The following is an 18,166-nucleotide window of genomic DNA, read 5'->3' on the forward strand; positions in this document are numbered from 1 at the left end:
AGTAGAAGCCCAATGGAGCTGAAACTAATATTTTGCAACTCTAATGATTTTTTTGCATCACTAATTAGATAGAATAAGGTTGATATGATTAGGTCAGGATGTAGTGTTTTTCATTAAAAATGCATTTCAGAAACTGTATTCGTAATATGCCCTTGCAATTAAATAATGAATCCAACATGTTTCTTATTATGGACCCAATTAATATCCAAGGGAAAAGCATAATTTTAATAACGTTGGGCCATAGGACCTTTATTAGAAAAAAAATATATATGATATTTGCAGGTAAATTTATGATAAAGGTTCAACCAAAGTGATGTGATGGATGTACAGGAGGAAACCTACTTACAAGTTTAGGAGGTAATATAAAGCAGTCCAAACTCATTTTCTGTGTTGTCTCTTAGTAATAATCCATCATTCGTATTATTTTATACTCTGAAATCATAATGATAGAAGTAACCTATTAGTCCAATTGCATAAAAAAAAGGTTGTGGATGGTTCAGCATCTGCAAGCAGAAATACCTTCTCATTGTTTTAAACTTTAGAATAACAAAAATCACACTTGTTGAATCATACTTCTGTAATTGAAAAGGTGTACTGAATGTATAAGTGTTGCTGTAGAAGCCTCTTGGAAAAGAGGTCTTGAATGTCATAAAACTATCATGTTATGTATATTTTATATTTAAAACATCTGCACAATTAGTAACTACACTGGGCATTGGGGAGTGGCTTGTTATGATTATAACAACAACAACAAAAAATGAACTATAAATGTGACTTAGCAGTAAACCTAACTATATTGGGGCACTGCAATACATGTGGCCACATGTATTCTAAACAAACAAACAAACAAATAAATAAATGCATTTCATTTTTGGCATATAAACATAAAGTGCTGTATGTTTCCTGACTTTTAATAATTTTGCATTATGAAGAGAAAATCATATTTATATACAAAAGTTATAGAATTCAAAACACACTAACAAAAAAAAAAAAAACTAACTATATGGTGATCATAAAGCAGTAATCGTAAAGATAATGGGGTGATGCAGTAAATGTGACCAACACTGTAAGCAAGCAAATAAATAATTAAATAAATAAATAAGCTGTGTGATGTATGTACCATCAAGTACAAGCCTCCTCTCGATCTTACTTTTCTGCTTCAAAACACATGCTGGTAGATGTGCCTCCTGTGTATGACGTCTTTGAAGTGTGTCACAAAAATTGACATGTAGGGATACACATGTTTTGTTCCTAGTGCTTAGCCTTATTCAATGACAAGGCTCAGAAAGAAAGTTGATGGCCCTACAGTTTATTATTGTTGTGAGATATCCCAGAAGATAGATTGCGTCATCTGTGCTTTGGCACCGAAATTAGAGCAGTTTGGCACGTCAGGGTTAAATACATATATACAACATTACCAAAGGAAAAGCTGTGTTGTAGAGATACCAGATCCATTTATCAGGTCTCAAACATTATTTAACGATTGATAGTATTATTTATTAACTTGTACCACTATACATTGTTTTGAAACAGAGAAATACCAAACCTTAAATTATTTATCAAAACCATTTTTTAAAAAGATAAACATTTTGTGAATAGGGTTCACTAATATTTTACAAAGTCTGTACACTTAACTGTAAGGGAAAAACTAAACACCAAAATATTTAAAGATACCAACTTTGCAAGTACAGATTAATAAATTATTGGACTAGTCAGTGAAAACAATAGTCAGTGAACACAACCTGTTACATGCGTGAGATAATGTAGCATGCAAAGATCAGAGAAACATCCATGCTGTTTAATCTGTCCCTCAAGCACAGAGTCAATAAAAATCCTCATTCAATAACATAACTACTAACATACTATAAATATATTGCAATGCATTTTATTTAACTTAGATGTTCATCCAAGCCATATTATTCCATGTTATACAGTATCTAGAAAACCTGTTCTAATTTAAGGAAACATTGTAAGGAATATTTTGGCAGAAGTTCTTGAAAGTATCCAAATCTGAAGATGTAAGGATATGATCATCCTTCCATACACGTGCAGATGTTACAACCTATTCCATATTCATGTCATTGTAGCTATCAGTGCCAGTAATTATGTTTTTATCCTCCCTCATAACCGCTATTCTTTTAACTTTTTTTTTCTTTCCCTGCAACTGTCATTGCACAGAGGCCGGCACTAGGTATTGTTTTATGTTTCATCCTATTCCTAAACTGCGATCACTTTTGGTTTAGCCTGGTGGTCACTCAATATTGTGGCTGGATACTAAACTAAACTAATGCAAATTAACATGCCTGCATTTCCGATTAAAAAAAAAAACACTGGAAAAAAAAAATTCTATGTGAGAGACAATTTCTCAGAACATTCTGAGAATTAAATATTGTTAACTATTGAACACTTGACTTGGTATGTTTTAGGTTTATAAACAATAATTACATGAACGTTTGGGGTGAGGGCACAATAAGGTCCTGTGCTGGGTATTCCATCATTTTCTACTTATGCCACTGGAATCGGAGCCTTGTTTATGAGAATTTTACTGGACTAGATTATATTGAGATTATTCTAAACACCAGCACCTCTGTTCTTCATTAAAACATATCAATGGGATCTCTAATGTTGGGGCATTGTTTGAGTGACCCCATACTGAGCCATGAAAAAACATACTCTGCAATTACAGGGGCACACTTTTTCATAGGGGTGCATTTTCAGGCAACAGTAGGACTGTAATTGAGTGGGTGGTGTGAAGAAAATAAAAATTGACCAAATATTAATGAAAACTTGAGTTTTAAAGAGTTTAAAGATATAGTCCTGGGAGCAGGGGGCTATGCCTATTGCATACCTGAATGATTTTCTGGTTTCATTGAGTAAAACTAATAAAATGGAAATAAAATGTTCAAGTGACCTTATAGCGAGGGGTTGTTGTTAAACTGTAATTTCTTTTGAAAACAAATGGTGTATATGTTATTTAGGTTTTTTTAATAGATTTTTTTTTTTTTTTTTTTTAAATACAGTGTCAGGTATACAACATATTCCTATTCCCAACGTATTTGTTCTACTTTGTAAGCTGTATTTCTTTCATTAATTGTGTTTCCTGAATGCATTTCCCAAAGAGGATGTTGCCCTAATACAAAGTTTACCCAATTACTGAAGAGTCATACTATTTGGGCTGAAAATAGTTTTTATGCTTTGCTTATGGTAAAAAGTTCTCACAAATGTTTAATGGACATAACATATATTATATTTGTATGTGCAATATCCGGATTCTTTCATCCATGTTTTCTGATATGAATTGTAAAATGTGCTAATGCTAACACAACTACTCAAAACTTTAGTACAAGTACTATCTTTCATATCTGCCACCAATTAGATATTGCTCTATAGAGTGTTGTTAGAGCTGTTCAATACAATAACTTTAACCTTTTTAGAAATCTTTAAGTAACAAGGTTATTTATTTGAAGACAATCATAAAACAAACCTTGTTTCTTTAGTATAAAAGTATATTACTTTTTGGGTACTTTATATTTATACTCTTTGATATACAGTCTTATCTTGTTATTTTCTTTAAAAAAAATTAAAATACACGCTCTAATATTTCTTTAATTCTAAGATTAACCTCAAGTGAAAATCTATTCTGTAATGAACACATTAATTATGTAAAAGCAGTGATGCATATGGACCTAATTAATTGTCCGTTGTCAACCCTTGATTACTATACCTGGAAGGGGGGTGTTAATTTCTATAATACTTAAGCAGGTATGCAAACTGTTTTGTCAGAACATTTCGACAGTGATAGAGGAGCTGCACGTTTAACTGTAATCTTTGCAGTAATTCATAAGAAGTTCCATTGACATGTCTTAATAGCAGTTGATTGCCCTCAAGATGTTTTCACAACAGAATTCTGCAACTGCTGCATCAAGGTTTGCTCAGTCACATAGTTCTTCTTTCTGTGTCTAGATAATTTGTGACCACAGGCAAACTTTTGGAAGTCTGAGGTGGTTTGCAACAATTCTTACGGGTAAATCTGTCGTTGTTTAGAGGACACAGATTGGGGCACTAATGAAGAGCAAGCATTTGGGGTTCTTGTCATTCTTATGCAAGCAATCCTGCTTAGTGATCCCCAGTTGGTAAGGTACTTAAACCATCTCCTGTAATCTGACTCAGGGTTGGATCATACTTCTGTCGCAGATTAATGCGATACGCCAGATGCAGACAGCTATAAAAGCTGTGCAGCTTCACTCTGACCATGCAGCAAATGTTGACATTTTTCAACATTATCCAATGTGATTTCAGGTCACAGACACATGAGAAAAGGCTGTATGACTTTCCAAAAAAGACACAAGTCGCAAGAGTGTAGATGACATAATTGCGACCTGTCGCACAGGGTCGGAGACCCTTGACTCCGACCAGAAATTATGTCAGAGTCTGAAGTATGAACCAACCTTTACACTTGCATTTTATTCATGCACATCCCTTCAACAGCTAGTTAACAACCTTGGATAATTGCTTATTTGGAAATTATTATATTTTGTTGAGAACTCAGTTTGATCTATTAATTTATTGATCGATTGATTAATTCATTTTAAGTTTATTTTGCCTTTGTAGATTGTTAACTGGTATAGTATGTACAGTGCTGCATTTACAATAGTGAACTTTTTTTATATTTATCAAGATGGGTGGTTTAACAACAATGGCTGTACAACAACAGCCTTAAGATGATAAATACTTAATTTCCAGTAGCAAAATATTGATAACAGAAATAATAATACTTTATTCAAATGTTAGTGTGTATAACTAATTTATGTATGTATTATACTAGGTGTCTTAACCCTCCTATTATGTTCAGAATTTAGGTACATCTGTTATGTTTTGGGTCATATTGACCCGATGCAATTTCAAACTAATATAAACAGCCTTAAATTGATTTAAATGTTTTTATTTGCAAGGATTTTAGTCCAGGAGCTGTGATAGAACTTCTTTGACTTACAACCTGGGAGCTCCTCATTTTGGAATGTCTTTACCAGTGAGATGGTGTTGCAATGCTGACGGAGAAAATTAGGCTCTGCCTTGTAGATATACATTGTTTTTTTTTGTTTGTTTTATAAATATCTCCAGACATTTGCAGCCATTTCCAGAAATAATACAACTATAATAATAATAAAATAACAAATTAAAGAAGTTTGTTTTAAACCTGCACAAAATCTCCATGGATAAACGTCACGGGTCACAGTGAGCCGAAACATCTTATTTATATACATGACCTGTTCTAAAAAAAAGTAAACATCTCAAAGGTTCTGTTTTCTGTGTATAAGTTCATGACCCCAACTTAGGAAAAGTTATAAAATATTATACAGAAAATGAAAAGAAAAATAGCATTTAAGCTAATTGGAAACTAGAGTCAGGTCAAATAGACCCAAAACTTAACAGGAGGGCTAAAGGGGAATCTCTGTAAATAGATTAACTACTTTGCAACTATTATTTTTGGTCCAAAACATTTTTTTTTAAGTTGGTATAGTACATTCAAAATAGAGTTTAACTTTTTTTACTTTCAGTTTTATCACTGTGCTGTTGAAGGTAATGTTAAATCAGTAATTTCTTCCATGGTTAAAAACATATGCTGTATGCATTCATTTTTATTGAAATTGATCATAGAATTATATTTATATCTCTACATCATTTGCAAAGAGGTTATTTAGCAGGACAAATTTAAGAATTAAAAAATGTGTTTTTTTTTTAACAGTTATTCTTGAATTGCCACACAACAATCTGAAAATATTGGTAGTATTAATTAACCATTTTTAGAAAGGTGATTTTGAAATGTTCTTCTCAAATATCAGAAAAGCAGACCAGCTTGTGGTGGATTTGTCTGACAAAAAGCAGATGCACTTGCAAACAAAAACACAAGACGAAAAAGAAAAGAAGAGAAAAGGCTGATCTTCAGTGATCTAAGAGAGGTCAGCAAAAGGTATTTCTGCTACAGAAGTGCAGGTCTTGTTCAAAAAAGCTGTGCATTCACATTAGATCCAAGCAGCTTCTTCAATTACAGGGGCTATTAGTGGACACTGCAATGAGGCTCTAGGGCCTGGGGCTATAGGCTGGAGAACACTGCATTAGAGAATTCAATATGAAACACGACTGAAAAGGGAATAGGGCTGTGGTTTGTGAAAAGGTCATGGACTTTCAAGGGGTTCAAAAGTGTGAAAACAGTGTGACGGCCCACTGGTTAAAACACAGTTACAATGCAGTGCTCCGTCTCGGACCACCACATTAACCCTCAAGCCTTGTCTGTTTTTGTCTTGTGTATGGAGTATAATTTGAGGACAGCCTTCCAGATTACTATTCGTTGTTCTTGTTGACTGTGGCAAGGTTAGAGACCTTTTTATGTGTGTGTACTGGGTGTTTTGATCAAAGCCAAAAAGGTATGTTTCTTTAAAATGTCATACATCAGGTAAACATTAGGTAGATAGTCTCATACAAAGACAAAATTATATTGAAAACCAGACAAAGTTGCTCCCAGTAGAATATACAGTACATTGAAAAGCAACAAAATCATGTCCTTTTCATTTTTAGACATACTTGTCAGACTTGAATTTGTTCTACATATTTGCATAATAAGCATAATAACCACCACAAAAGCCCTCAACCTTAAATTAGTGGAAGTGGATATTCAGTGTACTTATTCAGTGCATAACAATTATAAGACAGATAGATTCTCAGATGCTATTGTTACCAAGGAATACCAGAAATGCAAGGTTTTTAAAAAATATATATAATATTGTGTTCACATGAATTTAAGAATGATTTGTTTAAAATGCATACATAGTACTAATAAGACAGTCACTTCTGTCAACTGATAGCAAATGCTAAATTGTTGGTCAAATGCCATCAATTTGTGTTACAGGAATAAGGCCAACCAACAACCACATCTGCCTATAGTATATATTATGTAAAGGGTTTTCTGTGCTGAAATAGCAGTTGAGTTATATTTAATTTATTATTTTGAGAAAGGGATTTAACAGAGCATATATTGATAATTGGAGATTGTGTTGAAACATCAATGCTAAAGATGTGCTTATGTTGCCCTTTTATTAACAAAATAATATGTAGACTGTCTTGTCAGCTGGAAAAATACACACACAGCTGTAAGTTGATTTATTGAAAGCATATGTTACCTTGCTGAACTTCTTCTGTCTGTCCACCAATCATATAGATTCTCAGAGCAGTCTGTTTGCCACTCCTAATATAAAACAGAAGGAACAAATTGCAAATAGCGGGTGAATGAATAAACAACACTGTAGCAGCAAAGACAGTCAATAACATTTAGATATACAGAAAAGCCACATTCCATGTCGTGCATTTAGGAATACATTCTTTCCAGCTGCAGTGCGTAAAGATGAAAAAGAAAGTTGTCTCTTTTTATTTGGACTTTTGGGAAAAGAAACATTTAATTTTATATGTATTTATTTAGCAGAACGAAATACTGTATATTTATTATTGACTTATATACTATTAGATTCAGCAATTCTTTTGTTAAAGTGTATTTCTCAATTCTTTGTTTTATGTACATCCTATCGACATGTAATACTAAAAGCCCAAGCATTCATTTCAACCCCATGTTGCACTACCTCTTGTACACTAGATATTTAATAGGATAGTCATGATAGTTATTATTTTTTATCAATGCATGTTTTAATGTGTTTATAATAAGATGTGCTTATTTTCATTTTCATCATTATAATATGTTTCTCTTTCACTAAATTTACCTGTTGTAGTCTACTGGACACTCTGAAAGGATCAATGAAAATTACATCAAATGAGATAATTCTGTTGGGTTTTGGCAGATTTTTCACTATTTTCTTGTTTTGGACTCATCCCCAGCACCACAGGGTTGCTATGTGTACATTAATCCCAGTAATGCCTTCAAATGGTCACATTCTGTATTGAACACTGGCAATTTCCCCCAGGCACTTTGGAGTTTGCAGGCAGGTACACATTTTCAGCTTATAAATGTCTGTGGCCTGATCGAGGGTTCTGAATCGCCAGATTAGGTGCAAAATGCCAGTGTGGGGAAGTCTGCTGCCCATCTTGATGGCCGAGCCTTTCTGTTGGAATGACACATAAATAACCTATTATGTTCCCCACCCAAGGAAATTCAAATGCACCTGTCAATTTGATAAAGCACTCGCCCGGAGGGAAGCATTGTTTACATTTTCACTCCCTTCTTCAGAAAAGTGAGATTCTAATTATTTTCCCACTGTAAATTAAAGCCAAGTGGGACAGAACTGAAACTATAAGGAACCTGGTAGAAACATGTCTGAGGACAAAGGAAGAGGGAGATTGTAAATAGGCAGGTTGGCAGCTTTTGTCTTAATGAAAGGAAAAATAAAGGTGAAGTAAATACATTTTGTGCCTTGTTTGTTGCACTTATTTCATAATGCCTTGAATTATTCAACCAACTGCATTATACCATACATAATAATGTGCCAAAATTACGTACCATTGTTTGTCACTTCAGTGATTTGAAAAAAAAGATATAAGTCCATGCAAAAAGTCCATGCAAATAGAAAATAAATTAGAATAAAATTAAACCTTAGACAATGTGGTAGTCAATAAATGTATATTGTGTTTATATTGAGCATTCTGTATGTTTTCAAATTCTGTACTACTGTAAATTTCTCATATGCAATTTTTGACTGTATGAACTGATTACAACTATGACCTTTTACTCGCCTTAAATCTGAACTCGTTTTAGGATGCTAAGGGCCTCTTATGATTTTGTTCCAAAATGGGTTACCACAGATTGAAAAAAGTTAATTGTCAAAGCCCTTCTGTGTCTCCATTTTCCCTTTACACAGTGCATGTATTTAAAACAGCAATGCCGACACATTCTTTCACAATTTTTTTTATGTAGCTCCCTGCAACATAATGGCATCTCCTATCCTCATAGGCTGCCATGTAGAGGTCTGTGCTTCCAGTCTCCTTTGTGTCTGATGTGCTCTTAGCCATGCTAATGAGACTGAAACCAGTACTCACTCAGTTCAGACAAAAGCTATGCACTGCATCCGATTTCTAAATACAGCTAAAACTATAAACCCAGAGTGGATACTTTAAAATGAGGTTAGCTCAGATGAATCCTGTCAGTGTAACCCGCAGCTGGTCTCTGTAAAATGCAGAGCCGTTGATTCTAAATGAAGACCATTACTTAGTGCTATCATACAGAAGCAGATAAAAGCCACTGAATGCACATTGACCAGCCAGACACACACACTGTTTGGGTGGATGGACAATGCTGTCTGTGACAGAAAAGGCAACATACTATTTGTGCAGATACACAGATGCAATTATACCTCAGCTAAGCATCAAGTATACAATGTAGTTTAAATAATTTGTATGAATTTGTGTAAACAATAGCATCTGTTTCAACTTAGCACTGAAAAAAAAATACCTTTTAGGTCTCGAAAGCTAGTGTTTGTATGTACTGTAACATGAACAGTATCAATTTGATTGCAATCTTAACCAGTAATCACAATGGAGTTCTCCTATTTAAAGTTATACTGTTGTAAACTGTAAAGCAGTTGGAGGATGGAGGATGGAGGATAAAGGGTACAGTTTCCTAAACTGTACCCTTTATCCTGTCTCCCCCAGGCCCCGAGCCTGTAAATGTGGTCATGTCATTCATGTGTGTTATCTTCATGCAAAAAAAAATAAACAAATAATACATTGGACTGAAGGGGCTATATACAGAACCCTGTCATGTGCTGCTGGAGAGCAGTGTGCTACATACTACATAGGTTGATTGTACAGTGAGTTGTTCACTTTGAAATGCTGCTGAGGGAAAATATGAATTACAGTTGGATTTGGCCAAAAAAAAAAAAATCTAGGGTTGTTTTCTGTTATATTGCTGTAGCAGTTTTTTGTTGTAGCTTCCCTTTTAATGATTCCAAATATAAAGCAATCTTGAATAGACATTTGTGCAGTTTATATTAACTTTTAAGCAGTTTTTTTTTTTTTTGTAATGATTCATTAAAATGCTGTTTTGTTTAACCCAGGTACTTTTTTATATATGCAAAATCAATTTGGCCACTTTGAATTTTGTAAACTTTGATCATTTTGAAAATTCCCTATTTGCTGTTTACCTTCATTGAACCTAATGAGCACTGTTGTAGAAAGCATCTTGATTTTAAGAATTGCTATCTGAGTGACTCATGTTTTAATGAAGCAATCTTAAGAACCTGTCACTGCTTGTCTTCATTATGAATGAGTCAGTTTCCATGATCTGTATTTGTACATGGAGATGATTTTCAGTCATGCATCACTGTTCACTCTTATTGAGTCTTATTCAAGCCAATTTTATTTTTATATAGCGCCTTTTGCAACAAGTCGCCACAAAGCACATTACAAAGGCAAAAGCAGTACATATTACCTAACAACAGTAAGCATTTTAAAAAAGAACAGAATAAAAACAAAATAGAATATATAAGCTGTATTATAAAAATATGATTTTAATCTAGATTTAAAACAAAAATAAATTAAATAAATAAAAAACAGTGGGAACAATATCGGGGCAAGAGGATATCAGCTCATCTGGATGAAAATCCCAGGCTATAGAAATAGGTTTTTAGTCTAGACTTGAAGACATTGACATTATGATGGTTGGTCAGGCTGTAAGACCCCTGTGTGGTGGTAGTTGAGCTGTTTTAAATGCTAAAACAAAAGTATACTGTGCGTACAGAAGGACTACACAGCCGGATGTATAGCTGTATTTTCACCCCTCAGTGACTAAAGCTAGGCGCTTCCTTGAAAACAGGTTAATCCAGGTATTGGCACTCTTGTTGACACAGCCACAGTATCCTGTGTATCAAATATCAGGTGAACCACTGGCTCAGTAATGCATGAATGATGTCGAGTTACATGACCTATGTAACATGTTTCATGCTGTTTCCTTTTACTGTTTTTTTCATAGATGAGTGAAATGCATTGTAGGTTCAATAGCTTACTATACAACACATAAGAACACAAAGACAACAGATACTAACATTACACCAATGCTTCAGGGAGCATATTAACAGTGTTTGCTAATTAAATGAAATGTTAAGTCTGCAACATAAACAAACATATAACAGGATAAAAACTCTTTAACGTTTCTTAAACTATAAACATAAAAATGGATAGATGTGTAATTTATATGTAAGACACATTAGGAAGTGCATTCATAACACAGTTGAAATTAACACTCGATCATCCCTAAGAAAATATATATATATATAGGTAAAACAATTTATATTATTCTATAAATTATATGTTTTTGTGTTGATATTTTGAATGTATAAAAAAAAGGAATTTTCATGTATTGTTAACACATCATTTAAAAAAAAAGCTTCAAAACATTCTAAAATAATAGGTTACTGCTAAAATTGAAGTCTTCATTTTACAACCATGTGTTTCTGTATAATATGAATTGTTTGTTTGCAAAGCCACACACATCAGAAGGCCCTGCGTTCTCTCATTAAATGTTTCCAGTCCTTAAATCCTGAGATAAACATTAGAGTTACTGCAAATGGCTTTGCAGTGAGTTTGTGCTTGAGAAAGGGTTAACAAGTTCTTGTGCATCTTTCTTTGTTTTCCGTTTTAAAAAAGAGGCAATTATATTTTCTTTTATGTGGAATTAATTGTTTGGAATGTGTACTGAGGATTTGTATTACTGAGTGCAGGCAGGTATGTGGAACAGCCCTGTCTCTTTCTTTGTCTCTCTTCAGGTTTACTGAAAGCCATGATTGGTATTCCAAACCCTTGACAATTCATAATTAAACTGGGTTGTGGGTGTGGGTGGGGGTTGTTTGGCTTGTCTCACTAGGTGGCAGTGTATGATTACATCTGGACAGATGATCCCAGTGTTGGAGATCCCAGCTGTGGCCCTCAGCATCGCTGTGAAACCTCAGGATTTGCAGATGGTCATAAAGAAATCACAACTCATGTGTCTATCTACACTGTCCACCTCTGTGGGCTCAGAACTCTCTACCGCCACTTCCTCCGTCTGCCTGATGGGGCTATTGTTGAGGTATTTCCCTAAAATGTGCTTTGTACGGTTAAGAAGTGTACTTTTTGCATGGCATTAATGCATCAGCGAGCAAGCAAAAAGCTTTGGTATTCACGTGTAATGCATGCAGCATGCACTCATTTATCTTGTGCACTTCCATTTTCTGTAGTTTACACAGGGGCCTCCAAACAAAACATTAGAAATCCAGATGATAAATATGTAAAACCTGCACACGACATATTTAGTATGAGAGCATGTGTAAAATGTCATGTAGTGTGAACTAAATTAAAGGTTTGAACATTCAGTCACATTGTTCCAGTAGGTGTGTGAACTTGTCAACATCTTCTACATAGGTTGGATAGAAAATCAGAAACACCTAGGATATGCAGCACACCTCTTTTGGGTAAATGGATTAACACTTAAATTCATAAAGTAATTTGTTATGTAAATGAACCCCATGATGTGCATTTTTTTAACATAAAAATATCAGACAGACAAAGGAGAAATGTATATTCAGCTCTCTGTTGTCAGTGTTTCTGGGTTCAAGACTGCACAAATAAGTAATGTTTCACAAGGAACAGTCTCAAAAGTGATGACCCACACCCAAACCTTTCAGACAGTGTATTCTGTCTGCCCATAATAGCCTTACACCCTGTTGATGGTGTAATGGTAGGTGTTTATAATCCGTCATCTGTATCGTTAAGAAGTAACTGAGAAATGTTGTGTATCAAATATCAGGTGAAACTATCTACAAACAACTTTTCAAGTGGAAACATTGTGAAACAAACGAAAAAAATGTTGTATACTGCTTACAATTAAAAATCATGTTGTTCACATACTTTTCTTACTGGTCTGAAGATTATATTTTAAAACAATAACTATATATATATATATATATATATATATATATATATATATATATATATATATATATATATATAGTGAAGTATTTGCTGTCGTCCACCAGGTTAAAGACGTTGTGTTATGTAGAATAATTTAACAAATCCAAGCAACAGCCGTTCTTGCAATGAAACACACCGGAGCGTGGTTTTATTTGAAAACAAAACAAACAGAACACAAACAAAACCTATCCCGTTCTCGGGTCCTAAACTAAATACTTATATTTTGTTTTCTCTTTAAACTAAACAGGGGCAGGCTAATTCTGCTTACTCTCAAAAACAAAGTCTCCGTTCGCTCACCGTTTCGTCTCTTCTAATTAGGAGTTTTTGCCACTGATCAACACAAAACAAGTCCATAATGTCAAAGTGAAAAATAAAATCTACAAATTGTTCTAAATTAATTACAAATACAAGACAGAAAATAATTGATTTCATAAGTATTCACCCCCTTGAGTCAATATTTGGTAGAGGCACCTTTGGCAGCAATTACAGCCATGAGTCTATTTGGATAAGTCTCTACCAGCTTTGCACATCTGGACACTGCAATTTTTGCCCATTCTTCTTTGCAAAATTCCATAAGCTCCGTCAAGTTGGATGGGGACCTTTGTGAACAGCAATTTTCAACTTTTTCCACATATTCTCAATTGGATTCAAGTCCAGGCTTTGACTTGGCCAGTCCAGGACATTGACTTTTTGTTTTTAAGCCACTCCAGTGTGGCTTTGGCTGTATGTTTGGGGTCATTGTCCTGCTGGAAGATGAATCTTCTCCCAAGTCCCAGGTCTCTTGCAGACTTTAACAGGTTTTCCTCCAGGATTTCTCTGTACTTTGCTGCATCTCTATCTTCACGAGCTTTCCAGGCCCTGGTGCAGAGAAGCATCTTCATAGCATGATGCTGCCACCACCATGCTTCACGGTAGGGATAATGCTCTCAGGAAGATGTGCGGTGTTAGGCTTGCGCCATACATAGCGTTTAGTGTTGAGACCAAAAAGCTCTAGACCATAGAATCTTCTTCCACTTGGTCTCAGTCTCCCACATGCCTGGCAAACTCTTAATATGAGTTTTTTTCCAACTCTCCCATAAAGACCTGTTTTGTGACGCACCCAGGCTATTGTTGCCATATGCACAGTGTCTTCCAGCTCAGCCGTGGAAGACTAACTCCTTTAGAGTTGCCATGGGCCTCTTGGTGGCCTCCCTGACTAGTGCCCTTCTCGCCCGGATTTTGAGGACGGCCTGTTCTAGACAGATTCACAGTTGTGCCATATTTTCTTCATTTCTTAATAGACTTTACTGTGCTCTGTGGTATATTCAATGCCTTGGTAATGTTCTTATATCCTACCCCCAATTGGTGCTTTTGTAGAACCTTATTCTGGATTTGCTTTGAATGTTCCTTCGTCTTAATGATGTAGTTTTTGTTAGGAAATGTACTAACCAACTGTGGGACCTCCCAGAAACAGGTGTATTTAACCTGAAATCATGTGAAACACCTTAATTGCCCACAGGTCGACTCCATTCAACTAATTATGTGACTTCTAAAGACAATTGGTTGCACCAGAGCTTATTTAGGTGTGTCATAGCAAAGAGGCGGAATACTTGTGCAGTCAATTATTTTCTGTTTTGTATTTGTAATTAATTTAGAACAATTTTATTTTTCCCTTTGCCATTATGGACTTCCTGTTGATCAGTGGCAAAAACACCTAATTAAATCAATTTTGATTCCATGTTGTAACACAATAAAATGTGGAAAAGTCCAAAGGGGGTGGATACTTTTGAGAGCCACTATATAGCACTTTGTGATGGTGGTCCAATGTTAAAGGATATATATAGATATAGATAGAGATATAGAGATATATATATATAGATATAGATATAGATATAGATCTAGATATATATCTATCTATATATCTATCTATCTATATATCTATCTATCTATATATCTATCTATCTATCTATCTATCTATCTATCTATATATCTATATATATATATATATATATATATATATATATATAATCTCCTTTAACATTGGACCACCATCACAAAGTGCTATACAGAGGTAGGCTGTGAACTGCGCATTATAGTATGTAACACAATTTTTGTTCCTGGGTAGTAAGTGTTATTTCCTAATTGCTTATGCCTCAAAAGTATAGAAAATGGCTATTATTCCCAACAAACTTTGCTTTTGTGACCAGGACAGTGATATTTCAAAATATCACTATTTCGAATGGGAAAACGGGCAAATGTGTGTCTTCTCGTTCACATAAAGTCAGAAAAAAAACAACATATGAATCCAAATTAACATGTATTTATATTAAAGTAAGACAAAAATAACTACAAAAGACTTAGAAGTGAGTAGTTTTTCTAGATTTACAATTATACTGTATTTACTGATTATATTGTATCACTTACAATTGGACTTTGGTTAAGTGACTTGCTGAGAGTCACACAGTACGTTAGTGAAAGCTGTGTTTGAACCGGGGACATTCTGGTTACAAGCCTTGGACTTTAACCACTGGACCACATTGCCTGCAATCAGTTAAAACCTCATCATAAAAGCAAAAATAGTTTGAACTATTGTCCTAATATCGTTACACGTCAGGGCAATATTCTTCCTCTGACATGTGATTGGTTCATATCACTGTCAGTCCCACCCCTTTTCAAAGGAACGCTTTTCATCTCCACTCCTCACAATAGAAAATGGCTGAATGTGAAAAACCTGCTGAAAAGCGATTCTGCGACTTAACAGAAAATTAATTACAAAACACTAAATGGTGATTGACACTAGATCCGCTGCGGTTATACCGATACCTAAAACTGCCACCAGCAGTCATTAAAATGAAAGACAAGCTATCGAATACAACTCAAAAGTTTTATTCAAGCACATCATGCTAAACATCTGTACAGCCAGATAGCCATATTTAAATTAACAATTAAATATAAAATAGTTTATTTTCTAACTTACCACATATAAAGCACTACTTAAAAAAAAGAAAAATGAATAAAATAAACATTTCATAAGAAACAAGTGTGTAAACATGTGTAAATAGAAAACTGTAAAAACAAAAGTAGTTTTTAATTTGAAAGTAACACATGTTTTCTCTCGCATCTGTCACTCAGTGCAGCATAGAATCCAGGCTTTGCAGTTTTCTGACTGAAATGTTTCTGCCAAAGAGCTGTGGCCAGCTTCAAGATGAAATCTCTCCTACTGATATTTTCCCTGGTGCATTCCTTGTACAAAACAAAAGAATTGATGGCTGCCACATCCAGTAGAGATGACAACAGGCATGTATATAAAAATAAAATATAATATTGTAGGTTATATTCAAAATAAAAACATGTATTGTAAAAGGCAGTCAAAACGACTGCTCTGGCAGTCCCAGGTAGAGGGAATTATAACTTTTTTTTTTTGCGATCCTGCCTTTCAAATGCCATCAGGGTATTTAATACATGCATTTAAAAAAAAGTAAACACAGTGTATCTTTTCACACATGCAGAGTAATTTAAATTTTAAACGTGAAAACCGTCAAAATGACTGCCGTGACAGTTCTAGTATTAAAATGTCACTGTTTTCTGACTTTCTGAAATTCAAACAAATTTTAAACTGAATAGCGTCTTTCCAAAACAACCTATCAGAACAAAATAACATTGGCATTCTTCCATGTCGTTAGTTTTATGTTCTCGCAAACACTGAATGTACAATCCGCAAAAAAAATTATCAAATTCTAATCACCATGTTTAATGAAAGGAAGCAAGTTTATAGCAACCATTAAGTATTTGAATTAAAATAACTATTACATTTTAGCAAAAAGTTTACAAGAAACAAGTGAAGAAACTATTTAAATGTTCTTAATTTTAAGTATGCAGCCCATCTGTGTCAAAGATGTCAGAGTAGCGAGCGACAGTGAGACTGCCTCTGTAACAATGGCGGGATGGTGGATGAGAGAGACAGACCGCCCAAGTTGCTTCACTGTATAACGATCACTCTGCACAACTGAAAAGAAGTTGTACTGTCCTCCCTAAGGAGATACTACTGGCCCAATATCTATAAATAACTAAGTCAGCAAGAGTGACAGACAGCAAAAGCAGGGACATCAGAGGTGTCAATTTCATGAACAAATGGTTTATTGTTGTGAATTATAATGTAATAAATTAAATAAGGACAACAACTTATTGCAGAGAACATTTAGTGGAAGGTACAGGTGAGTAAGAAGGTAAAGTGAACTAAACAAACATCCAAACAAATTAACACTAAAGTGAAATGAATGCGGTGTTCGGTGGGCCTCCAATAAACTCACACACACAAACACCACACCAATACAAAACCAACACACCGACAGGCAAAAAAGACAAAGGTGAATGAATAAGTATATGGGGAAAACAATTACAAAGACAGTCTTGATGGCAATGGATGATAAATTAAATTTAGGCCCAACAAGTCCAGTGAAGCAATGCACATGTAATCCAAAGTAACAAAAGAACAAAACCAAAATTACAGGAACCAAAGTATCAAAGTAGAAAAAAACCAGCAAACAAAAAGAAATAATCTCACCAACAAATAGTGAAGTCCCAAACAGAGTCCTATACTAATGATGATGGATGAAGGTTGATGAACAAATAGTGATCGTAGAAAATGGTGAGTCTGTCAAGTAGTACCGGGTTGAATGGTGAACAGCAGTTTGGAAAATATCAGGAGGATCAGGAACAAAATGGAGACTGAACACACTAACAAAAACAACCCTAAACAGACCTTGAGCAGCAACTAAACTTAAACAAGTAACAGTGTAAACAAAAAAAGAAAGGTTTAGACAAAGTACAAGATTTTAACAAAAGAGTAAATTGATGCACCTGTATTTATCTAAAATAAAGTTAATGTTACACTGTAATTAAGTAATATGCTGTTATTTGTCAAATGGAGTCCTCACGAGAAAAGGGAGTTTTTTTCTGGCCTAGCCAGCCAGCTTTAATACCGATAAGGGTTTCCAGGGAGCTCTGAGATTGAAGGAGTGGATATCTGAATGAGCCAATGGGGGGAGAGGATGAACAGAGGGTAATAGCAAGGAACTATGGGAAACTGAGTTTTAACCTGGCCAGGCTACTTACCTTAATAAAAGGGACAGGAGGGTGAAACTTAAACCCACTTTATGGAGCAAGTGAATTGCTACAACTGAATAGGGTCAGAAATCCACACTTGGAGGCTCGGAGACCTGCGGCCCGAAAACAGTTTCAA

At 34.7% G+C, this 18,166-nt stretch overlaps 1 protein-coding gene across 2 annotated transcripts in view; it reads left to right on the forward strand.

Moving 5' to 3' along the window:
- The window catches only part of ofcc1 (orofacial cleft 1 candidate 1), a 46,791-nt gene that overhangs the window by 20,845 nt on the left and 7,780 nt on the right, over positions 1-18,166 (forward strand). Inside the window, exon 6 of one of the 2 annotated variants that reach the window (XM_041247926.1) lies at positions 11,861-12,064. The exons of the other annotated variant lie outside the window; for it this stretch is intronic. Coding sequence (XP_041103860.1) covers positions 11,861-12,064 — 204 coding nt within the window. The remainder of the gene's footprint in view (positions 1-11,860; positions 12,065-18,166) is intronic. 2 annotated transcript variants of the gene reach the window in all.

Source organism: Polyodon spathula, chromosome 4, assembly GCF_017654505.1.
Source record: "Polyodon spathula isolate WHYD16114869_AA chromosome 4, ASM1765450v1, whole genome shotgun sequence".
Classification (NCBI taxonomy): Eukaryota; Metazoa; Chordata; class Actinopteri; order Acipenseriformes; family Polyodontidae; genus Polyodon; species Polyodon spathula.